We start from the raw sequence: 11,774 nt of genomic DNA on the forward strand, positions 1-11,774 counted from the left end.
GCTGGACAGTAGGTCATGTGACTGCAGAGGAAATTCCAACCCAAAGTCTGTGCATTGAATTATTAGTCCATGACTGTGGAGATATCTTTGCTGATAATTGCCCCTCCTTCAAGCCAAGAGTGCTGAAGGAAACTGACGGGGTTAACCCAGCCAGACGCTGCAAATTTTGCACTATGTGATCTCGCTATAATTCTAACCTTCCTAGAGTTGAGACAGTGAATGCAGAGCAATGTATAAGCAAACTCCATCTGTTGAAACAAGACCGCCACTGCGTCTTTCACAGAGTTTACAGTCTGGAAGACGCTGGATCGGTTCATCCAAAAGAAGTAGTATTCTAAAGGCAGGGTGAGGGATCTGTGGCTGACAAAGGAAGTCAAAGACAGCATAAAAACAAAAGAGAGGACAAATAATATAAAATTAATAAAATTCTCATCATAAAAATTACTGGGAAGCTTTTAAAAATCAACATAAGTCAACTAAAAAAGCCTTAAGGAGGGAAAAGGTGGAATATGAAGGTAAGCTAGCCAATAATATCAAAGAGGATACCAAACATTTTTTCAGATACAGAGTAAAAAAGAGGCAAAAGTGGACATCAGACTGCTGGAAAATGACAATGGAGAGGTAGTAATGAGGAACAAAGGAATGGCAGACTAACTTGATAAGTATTTTGCATCAGTCTTGACTGTAGAAGACACCAGGAGCATGCCAGAAATTTGAGTGATTAGGACCAGAAGTGAGTGTAGTCATTAGGGAGAAGGTTCCTGGGAAACTGAAAGGTGTGAAGGTAGATAAGTCACCTGGACCAGATGGTGGACATCCCAGAGTTCTGAAAGAGATGGCTGAAGAGATTGCGAGGCATTGTAGATTCTGGAATGATTCCAAAGGACTGGAAAATTGCATGTGTCACTCTACTCTAAGAAGGGAGGAAGGCAGAAGAAAATAAATTCTGGGCCTGTTATTTCTGACTTCAGTGCTTGGGAAGATGTTGGAGTTCATTATTAAGGATTATGGGTTTGGGGTACTTGAAGGCACATGTTAAAGTAAGCCAAGGTCAGCATGGTTTTCTTAAGGGGAAATCTTGCCTGACAGATCTGTTGGGATTTTTTTTTTGAGGCAATAATAGCCAGAGTAGACATAAAAGAGTTAATGGATGTTGTTTACTTGAATTTTCAGAAGGCTTGTGACAAGGAGCCGCACATGAGGCCACTGTTTCCTCTAAGCTGCGAGGGTGTGGCTGCACAGTAACTGCTCTTGCACACGTAACCTTTGTTACCACACAGCTGATATTTTCTTTTACTTGTTAATATAATTTTGAAACTATGCTAATATGTTAATATGTAATTGTAAAATACCCTGTACCTTAACTTTGAAATATTTTAGAGCTTAAACATATTTACATTGTTAGTTTCGAATTACAACACGGTTACAAATTGTAACAATAAACACAGAATGGAAGTCGGTAGCTCATTGTTGATAAACCAGCGGCCCACTGAACGCTGATGCCATCTAGTCAAAACATTTTGCCAATGCCTGACAGTTGTTATGGCTGCCTGACATCGTTTACTTGTGTTGAGAGTTGTTGTTTGTGTTTGTTTGACGTGCATATTACCAAAAAATACATGTAAAGTGCCTCGCAGTTTTCAAGCCATGTAAATATTTCCTGCTCAGAGCAATGGTTAGTCCACGCAGTTGTAAAAAAAAATTAGAGAGAATGTTTTTTTTTTTTTTTTTTTAACTTTTTTTATTGTTTTCAAATAGTTACAAAAGTGTATGAGAAAAAAAAATGTTACCCAGCCCCCCTCCCCTTAACCCCTCCCCCCTAACATCCCTAAAAAAAAAGAAAGAGAAAAAAAAAAGAAGGAATGCCTGGATATTGGAAGATCCCCACACGCTCCACGGAGTTCGTAATAACTTTGGTGTATGCATTTATTTCTTTCCCCAAGTAACCAATTATTTCATCTTCGGAGCACCTATATATTTAATCCTGTCTTTTGTAAATAAGGGCGCCAAATTTTCAAAAATGTTTCATATTTATCTCTTAAATTGTAAGTGATTTTTTCAAGTGGAATACAGCCATAAATTTCGTTCTTCCAACGATCTATACTTAGATATGTATCCGATTTCCAAGTCACTGCAATAGCTTTTTTGGCTACTGCCAATGCAATTTTTATAAATTCTTTCTGATATTTATTCAATCTGGCTATCGGTTTTATCCCTTCAATATTACCTAGTAAAAGTAATGTTGGGTTGTGTGGAAGTTGTATTCCAATGATTTGTTCCAGTAAAACTCTTAAATATGTCCAAAAAGGTTGAATTTTGGAGCAGGACCAAGTAGAATGTAAAAAAGTACCAATTTCTTGGTTACATCGAAAACACTGATCAGATAGATTTGGGTTTAATTTGTTTATTTTTTGTGGTGTAATATATAGTTGATGTAAAAAATTGTATTGCACTAATCTTAATCGAACGTTTATTGTATTTGTCATACTCTCAAGACATAGTCTTGACCAGTTTTTTTCTTCAATTTTGATATTCAAATCACTTTCCCATTTTTGTCTTGACTTATGGACTCCTTGTTTAATTGCCTGTTTTTGAATCAAATTATACATACAAGAGATAAATTTTTTAATCTTTCCTTTTTGAATTAAAGTTTCTATTTCATTGGGTAATTAGAGAGAATGTTGCATGAGGCTGCTTAGCAAGAGTCTAGGTATTACAGGAAAGTTACTAGCATGGGCTGACTGATAGAAAGCAAAGAATGGGAATAAAGGGGGCCTTTTTTGTTTGGCTGCAGTGACTATTGGTGTTCTAAGGGGATTGGTGTTGGGACCTTTTCTTTTCATGTTATATGTCAATAATTTGGATTGACAGAATTGATGGCTTTGTGGCTAGATTTGCCGATAATACAAAGATAGGTGGAGGGGTAGATAGTTTTGAGGAGGCAGGGAGTTTTTGAAGGACTTGGACAGATTAGGAGAATGGGAAAAGAAGTGGCAGATGAAATACAGTATAGGAAAGTGTATGGTCATGTGCTTTGGCAGAAGGAATAAAGGTACAGACAGTTTTCTAAATGGAGAGAAAATTCAGTAATTGGAGGTGCAAAGGAACATTGGAGTCCTCATGCAGGATCCCCTACGGGTTAATTTGCAGGTTGAGTCAGTCGTCAGGAAAGGAAATGCAATGTTAGCATTCATTTCAAGAGAACTAGAATATAAAAGCAAGGATATAATGCTGAGGCTTTATAAGGCACTGGTCAGACTACATATGGAGTGTTGTCCATATTTAAGAAAGAATGTGCTGACATTGGAGAAGGTCCAGATTGAAGTTTATGAGAATGATTCGGGGAATGAAAAGGTTAACGTATGAGGAGCGATTGATGGCTCAGAGCCTGTACTTGCTGGAGTTTAGAAGAGTGAGGGGGATCTCATTGAAGCCTATCGAATATTGAAAAATCTAGATAGAGTGGATGTGTAGATGTTTCCAGTAGTGGGAGAGTCTAAAAACAGAGGATGTGGTCTCAGAAAAGAAGGATGTTTCCTTATAACATAGATAAGGTGGATTTTTTTTTGATACAGCCATAGGGTGGTGAATCTATGGAATTCATTGCTGTGGAGGCCAAGTCATTGGGTATATTTAAAGTGGAGGTTGATGGGTTCTTGATTAGTAAGGGTATCAAAGTTTATCAGAAGGCAAGAGTATGGGGTTGAAGGATCATAAATCCGCTATGATGAAATGGTGGAGCAGACTCGATGGGCCAAATGGCCTAATTCTGCTCCCATGTCTTATGGCCTTAGAGTAATTCTTTTACATCTGGCTTGCTTAACTTTTGGCAACTCTTCTATACATTGCTCCTTCTGACACACAAGGTGAACTTCAGCCAACAATGTGATGGACACTCAAGGGTAATGCAAAGACATAGCTAAAGTCTCTCCACCCACTATCTAACATGTTGAGACAGACCCACTACATCAGAAAGCAATTGCAACTGATTGTCTGTGGAACTAGCCACTGACGGGTTTTGTCTTCTTTCCAGGCGAACAGACAGTCTGCCAGGCCTAGACTGTCTCGGAATAAAATCAAGCAGAGAAGAGACAGAAAGCATCTTGCAAGAAAGGTCTGTGACATGTACAGTTTGGTCCACTGTTTCTGAAAGTATATGATGAAGAAAGGGAGAGATTATCTATTTCTAGGAATGTTGATGTCACTGTGGTCTGGTGGCGTCACCAGTGGGAGCGTCGAGGAGCAGAGGGACATCGCTTTAGAACGGAGCGGTGGAGGAATTTCTTTTGCCAGAGGGTGGTTAATCTGTGGAGGCCAGGTCATTGGGTATATTTAAAGTGGAGGTTGATAGGTTCTTAATTAGTAAGGGTGTCAAAGGTTACAGGAAGAAGTCAAGAGAATGGGGTTAAGAAAGAAAATATATCAGCCATAATTGACTTGAGGGGTTGAGTGGTCGAATTCTGCTCCATATGGTCTTACGGTGGACAGAGTGGTCGCAGTGTGGGTGGGGGGAGGTGGTTTCATCTTGGGCTCACCACAGCAGACGCGGTGGTCAGTGTGTTATCACCATGTGAGGGTCACTGCAGTTGACTGGGAGATGCTGACTGGTTTTGTCTTGTTTCCAGGCAAACAGCCACTCTGCCGAGCCTGGATCCTTTCTGACCAAAGGCAGGCAGAGAAGATACAGGAAGCGTACCCAAAACAAAATCAGTAATGCCAAAGGTGTGGAATATAGCGCTGTGAAAAAGAGAAGCAAAAGAAGGAGTAATTCTCTATTGCCAGGGAATGCTCCTGCTGCCAAGAAAAGGAAAATCTCAGCCAAAAGTGATCCAAAGGACCTTGCGCTGTGCGAGTAAGTGTCATCAAAGAAGGACCCTTGGGCTGGCCCATCTGCTCCCTGGTTCACTGCTGGTGCTTTTACTGACTCCATGCTTATGTTCCTGGATGTTGGCAAGAGAACACTGATTATCTTCTGGCATTTCCCCCTCTGTTGAAGGTCTTTTGGTCCAAAATACAGAATCTTAGAGGCACATTGACATCCTGCAAACTCCGACTCCAGTGCTCTGACCAGAAACAAAGCATGGAGTTATTGCGCTGTATCAGACCCACAGCCCTAGAGATTACCCTCCTTCTGTCCCCCAAAGGTCTGATTTACCTTATCTCCCACCACTGATTTAAGAAGTCAGTTCTGGGTCATCGCTGCTCTCTGCATATAAATAACAATTTTCCCTCGTGTTTCTGTATCAGTTGGTCAGAATATCAAGTCGTATCAAATGGAGAGCAGTTGACCTTTCAGACTGGCACTCTTCATCAGGATTGATCCTGAAGAAGGGTCTCAGCCTGAAGCGTCGACTGTTTATTTCTCTCCATAGATGCTGCCTGACCTGCTGAGTTCCTCCAGCATTTTCTGTGTGTTACTCATCTTGTCCACCTCCTTTAGGATCTCCTCTCAACTTCCTTTGCTCCAGCGAGAGGAACCTCTCGCTTCTCCAGCCTAACCTTAGAGCTGCAATCCCTGGAACCTGCAACTGCTCTGGTACAACTCCTCTGCATTCACTCTGGGGCTTTAACATCCTTCCTATAATGCGGTGACCAGAATTACACAGGTTTAGTGGACGTTTGTACTTTGTACCTCTATCTATAATGCCTGATACAGTACCTGTGTCCATGACTAATGCCGAGAATTATTCCCTGTAGGGTTATCCTCATGGAAATGGAATCCCACGAGGACGCCTGGCCCTTCTTACACCCTGTCAATCCACGGATGGTGCCTGGTTATAGAAAGGTCATCAAAAAACCCATGGACTTTTCTACCATCAGGGGCAAGCTCATTGAAAGGAAGTGAGTATCGCTGCCTCAAAGCTCTGTGATGGCTGGAGGTTGGCAAAAAGCACTCGAGCAAAAGGGAGCTGGGTGGGGCTTTTATTTCAGGCCTTGGGAAGGGGAAGATGGGTGGTGTTTAACAGGAAGAAGCGCTTGCAGCCGGAGCTTCTCCGAGGCTGGTGACAGTGCAGGGCCTCGGCTGGGTGTGGTGTTTGGATTTTACTGTCCTGATGAGCTTTCTTCCAGACCACTTGGCCACCCTCCAAGTCTGGGGTCTGTCAGATGGGCTAAAACCTGGCTCTGCCCCATGAAAGATGATTCAACAAGAGAGACTAGGGTTTAATAATTTACAATGATACGATTATATCGAGGCAGTTTCACCTCCCTCCCAACCACTCCGTTGGGTGCTAAGTCAGAGGTTGCAAGTATTTTTAAAGTAGAAACAGGTTTTGTATTTCTGAACACGAGATTCTGCCGATGCTGGAAATCCAGAGCAACACGCACAAAGCAAGTCAGGCAGTGTCTGTGCAGAAGAATAGACAGTCAACGTTTTTGGCCAAGCCCCTTCATCAGGACTGGAAAGAAAAGGAGAGAAGCAAGAATTAAGAAAGTGGGCAGAGAGGAAGGAGTACAAGCTGGCAGGTGAAAGATGAGGCCAGGTGAGTGAAAAAGTGGATGGGAAGGGGTATGAGGCAAGAAGCTGGGAGGTTAGATGGAAGAGGAGGAACTGGATAGGAGAGGACAGTGGACCATGGAAGAAAGGGAAGGAGGAGAGGCACCAGAGAGGCGATGGTTAGGTGAGGAGAAGAGAAAGGGTGAGAGGGAAACCAGAATGGGGAATGGAAAAAAGGAGGGGGTAGAAATTACTGGAAGTTGGAGGAATTGCTGTTCATGCCATCAGATAGGCTACGCAGATGGAATAGAAGATGTTGTTTCTCCAACCTGAGTGTAGCCTCATTGTGGCAGTAGAGGTGGCCGTGAACAGACATGCTGGAACGGGAATGAGAATTGGAATTAAAATGGGTGACCGCTGGGAAATGCGCAGTGGACGTAGTGAAGGTACTTGATGAAGTGATCCTCCAGTCTCCAACGTGTCTCCCCGATGTGGAAGAGGCTACTGGGAGCACTAGATACAGTGGATGACCCTGACAGATTTGCAGGTGAAGTGTTGCCTCACCTGGAGAGACTGTCTGGGGTCCTGAATGGTAGTGAGGGAGGAGGCGTAGGGGTAGGTGTAGCACTTGTCCTGCTGGCAAGGTTAAGTATCAGGAGGGAGATCAGTGGGGGCGGGGGTGGAACAAGTGGACATGGGAGTCACACAGAGAATGATCCTTGTGGAAAGTAGAGAATGCAGGGAAGGAGAGATGTGTTCAGTGGTAGAACCCACTGTAGATGGCAGAAGTTTTGGAGAACAATGTGTATTTCTGAGGCCATTTTGAATTGAGTCAACAGTAACTTACATGGAACGAATCTTTGTACATAGAACAGTACAGCACAGTATGGGCCCTTTGGCCCACAATGTTGCATCAACCGATATATAAGTACTCCATGGTCAACCTAACTCTTCTTACACAGCCCATAACCCTCTATAAAATGAGATATTTTGGTTCCATATAAATCCAGCACACAACAGGATAAAGATCAGTTTAAAAGAAGACTGACTGCCACCCATCTTTTCTGAATTTATTGTGTGTGATCGCCTGGGATTACTGACCACTGTGGGTACTTTTTAACTCCCATACGTGGAAAAGTAGCTTCACCTTGAAAGTCATAAACACAAGAGATTCTGCAGATGCTAGAAATTCTGAGCATCACTCGCAAAATACTGGAGAAACTCAGCAGGTCAGGCAGCATCTATGGAGAGAAATAAACAGGTCGACATTTCAATTTGAGATCCTTTAAGGTGAGACTACTAAAATAAAGAAGAAAGCCCTTAACTCTGAGTGGAGTCATCGGGACGCCGTTGTGATGGCACTTTTTTTAAGCAGGCTTTCTTGTTTTTACGAGGCTGAGCTGCTAGCTCTACACCCAGACGATTTGTTACTATATATTTCTAATCCTGAGAAATCCATTCCTGCTGTTATATCCCTGTTCGCTCAGTTCAGTAACTTTTCTGGTTATGAACTAAATCTTAAATAATAGTGAACTTTTCCCTTTAAATATGCAGGTTCCAATTTATAGACGTTTACCATTCAGATTGGTTACTGACTATTTGACTTATCTGGGTGTTAAAATTACTAAAAAGCATAAGGATTTATTTAATGCCAATTTTTTTTACCTTTAATAGATCAGGTTAAACAATTGCTTACTACTAAATGGTCCTTATCGTCTTTATCATTGGTCAAATTAATGCTATTAAGATGATTATTAAAGTTAAGTTCTCTTTCCCAATCATTTTTAATCTTATAAAAGGCCTCTGAATGTATTTCCATAATTATATTGTAAACATTTGATATTACACCTTTCTGAAAAGGATTTAGTTCTAACAATTTCTCCAAAATACCCGAAGAATCAAGATTTGGAAAAGTAGGAAGTACAGTGTTTAAGAAATTCCTAATCTGTAAATATCTTAAAAAATGAGATCTGGGCAAATTATATTTATTAGTTAATTGTTCAAAAGACATAAAACAATTATCCAAAAATAAATCAGAAAATCGTAGTATTCCTTTAGTCTTCCAAGCTGAATAAGGGATAAAATGGGATAAAATTCTTCAATTAGTTAATTTATCCTCTATATGTGCTAAACATTCATTGATACAGTTTAAAGTTGTGCACAGGGCTCATATGTCCAAGGATAAATTGCCTCGTTTTTATTCCCATATAAATCCTATATGTGACAGATGTCATTCTGAGATAGCTTCTTTAACTCATATGTTTTGGTCATGTCCACTTTTGAAAAAATATTGGAAAGACATTTTCGATATTATTTCCACGGTATTGAACATTGATTTACAACCTCATCCTATTACTGCAATCTGTGGTTTACCAATGATGGAGTCAATCCAATTATCTTCTTCTGCTTGTCGGATGATTGCATTTCTTACACTAATGGCTAGAAGATCTATTTTGTTGAATTGGAAAGAAATTAATCCCCCTACCGTATTTCATTGGTTTTCTCAAACTATGTTATGTCTAAATTTGGAGAAAATTGGAAGTGTCGTATATGACCCTTCTATTAAATTTGAAAAGATTTGGAGGCCATTTATTCAATATTTTCACATGATGTAATTTGACCCTGTTCCAACCGTATTTGTTTTTCCGGTTTTGATTTTATATATATATATATATATATATATATATATATATATGTTGAGAGGATCGGAGTTGGGGACATTGATGATTTTGTAATTTTTTTTATAGATACTATAAACAGCCCATTTTTTTTTCTTCTTTCCTTTTTTTTCTTAATAGTGGTTAGTTTGTTAGTTTAGTTTTTCTTAGGGTATTAATTTTTTTTTCTTTTTCTCTTTTCTGTTTTTTTTAACATGAATTACTTAGTTTTTGTTTGTTTCATTTATATGACATTTGTATCATTCATGATTTGGGAAAACTTAACTATATTGTACTTATTGCTTGTGTATTCTTTTATGTTCATTTTAATTTTGTAAGTTTGTAATCCCATTATCTGTGTACTAATCTTATCATGTTGATATTAATAAAAAGATTGAAAAAGAAAGATGATTATTTTACCTAAATTTTTATATCTTTTTCAAGCGGTACCAGTCTTTATTTCCAAATCCTTTTTTGATACTATTGACTCTAAACTTCTTACATACGGCAGAATAAAAATCCTAGGTTAAGTAAAAAATATTTATAGAAATCCAAAATGGATGGCGGTTTAGCACTGCCGAATTTAAGATTTTACTATTGGGCAATTAATATTTGATATTTAATACTTTGGACAGAGGGTGTGGATATAAATGCAAGTCCACAATGGGTTAACCTTGAATGTAATTCTGTACAAGGGTTTTCAATGGTTTCCGTCTCAGGAACTTTGCTTCCCTTTGTTCTTTCCAAATTGAACAAATGGTTAATCCAATAATTAAATATACATTACGAATATGGTTTCAGTTTTGTAAATTTTTTGGCTTGAATAAATTTATTCTATCAAGTCCTATTACTAATTTTTTTTCACCTTCTGTTATGGATCAAACCTTTTTGGTATGGAAAATGAAGGGTATAATATGTTTTCGTGACTTATTTTTGGATAACTGTTTCATGTCTTTTGAACAGTTGTCTAATAAATATAATTTGCCCATATCCCATTTTTTTTAGATAATTACAGATTAGAGGTTTTTTGAATACTATGTTATCTACTTTTCTGATTTCATATCCAATCGATATCATGGAATTTTTTTTTAGATTTAAACCCTTATCTAAAGGGTTTAATAGCAATCATTTATGATATGATTATGAAAATACAGTCAGGTATACCTGATAAGAATGAATGGGAGAAGGAACTTCAACTCTCCTTATAGAGAAATGGGAGAAAATGTTTCAATTAGTTAATTTTCTTCTATTTGTGCTAAACATATGTTGATTCAATTTAAAGTGGTGATAGGGCCCATATGTCTAAAGATAAATTAGCTCGTTTTTATTCTCATATAAGTCCGATCTGTGATGTCATTTTGAGGTAGCTTCTTTGACTCGTATGTTTTGGTCTTGCCCTCTTTTGGAAAAATATTGGAAAGATATTTTTGATACTATTTCTACAGTTTCGCATATTGATTTACAACCTCATCCTATTACCGCAATTTTTGGCCTACCAATGATGGATTTACCCTCCTCAGTTTGTCAGATGATTGCACTTGCTACTTTAATGGCTAGAAGATCCATTTTATTGAATTGGAAAGAGATTAACTCTCCGACTATATCTCAATGGTTTTCCCAAACCATATCTTGTTTAAACTTAAAAAATTAGAAGTAGTACTTTTGATCCCTCGGCTAAGTTTGAAGAAACTTGGAGGCCATTTATTCAATATTTTCATAGAATATAATTTGACCATTTCTGATTCCTTTGTATTAACCTTAAATATAGGTAGAGGAGCGGAGTTGACGACATTAATGATTGTACCTGATGTAAAAAAAAATCAGCCCAGCTTTGATCAGTTTAGTTTAGTTTTGTTTACTTTGTTTTTGATTTTTCAATTTGTGTTTTTTGTTTTTTTTATTTCTTTATATCATGTTTATATTAAGAGCTTGGGAGGTCAACTATATTGGTGTTACCTATAGCTTATATCAACATGTGTTAATTACCAATAATGTAATCCCACTCTCTTTGTTCTATTATGACTGCTATGTATACATGTTTAAAACTTAATCAAAAGATTGAAAAAGAAAAGGAAAGCGTGCAAGGGAGCCGCTGGATTCGAACTCAGTTATTTTCAGTCAGATTTTCCTGATAACTGGAGGTGCCTGATTGGGAGAAATTGCAACAGTGTAAATCCTGTCAATACTACGGATGGTAGGGAGGGGATGTATTGAGCAGGCGATGTGCCCTGTAGTGGACGAAGCCACTAACTAAATAGAACTGTGGAGTGCAATAGAGGGAGGATCAATGGCTTTTTTTTTTGAAGGTTCTAACTTTGAATCTGGCCTCTCCCATACAGATACACGAGCTGCAAGGAATTTGCTGCAGATGCTCATTTGGTGTTCGATAACTGCTTGAACTTCAACGAAAACAGCTCCGAGATTGGACAGGCAGGGAATGTGATGAGGAAGTTCTTTGAGAGTCGATGGGCCGAGTTTTATCATTCAAGCTAAAATGTCACTGGGAGGCCAGGGGAAAAGGCGATGTTATAGATCAAGATCACGCCCAATAACACTGCCTCTCACCATTGAAGCTCAATGTGACTTGAGACTGGAAACAAGACATATTTTGGCAGTTTCTCTTGACTTTCTTTGGATTTGAATTCATGGTATTTTAAAAATAAAACCCTATCTTTAATGTG

The 11,774-nt window shown here is 38.8% G+C and overlaps 1 protein-coding gene across 5 annotated transcripts in view; it reads left to right on the forward strand.

Annotated features, from left to right (window-relative positions):
• LOC140741092 (bromodomain adjacent to zinc finger domain protein 2A-like) overlaps nucleotides 1–11,774 on the forward strand; it is a 142,475-nt gene extending 130,701 nt beyond the window's left edge. For all 5 annotated transcript variants that reach the window (XM_073070820.1, XM_073070824.1, XM_073070823.1 and 2 more), the window contains 4 exons: nucleotides 4,034–4,114; nucleotides 4,626–4,852; nucleotides 5,698–5,841; nucleotides 11,433–11,774. In XM_073070820.1, the coding sequence (XP_072926921.1) occupies nucleotides 4,034–4,114; nucleotides 4,626–4,852; nucleotides 5,698–5,841; nucleotides 11,433–11,586 (606 nt within the window). In that variant the 3' untranslated portion in view covers nucleotides 11,587–11,774. The remainder of the gene's footprint in view (nucleotides 1–4,033; nucleotides 4,115–4,625; nucleotides 4,853–5,697; nucleotides 5,842–11,432) is intronic.

The sequence above is a fragment of the Hemitrygon akajei genome, chromosome 18 (genome assembly GCF_048418815.1).
Source record: "Hemitrygon akajei chromosome 18, sHemAka1.3, whole genome shotgun sequence".
Lineage (NCBI taxonomy): Eukaryota > Metazoa > Chordata > Chondrichthyes > Myliobatiformes > Dasyatidae > Hemitrygon > Hemitrygon akajei.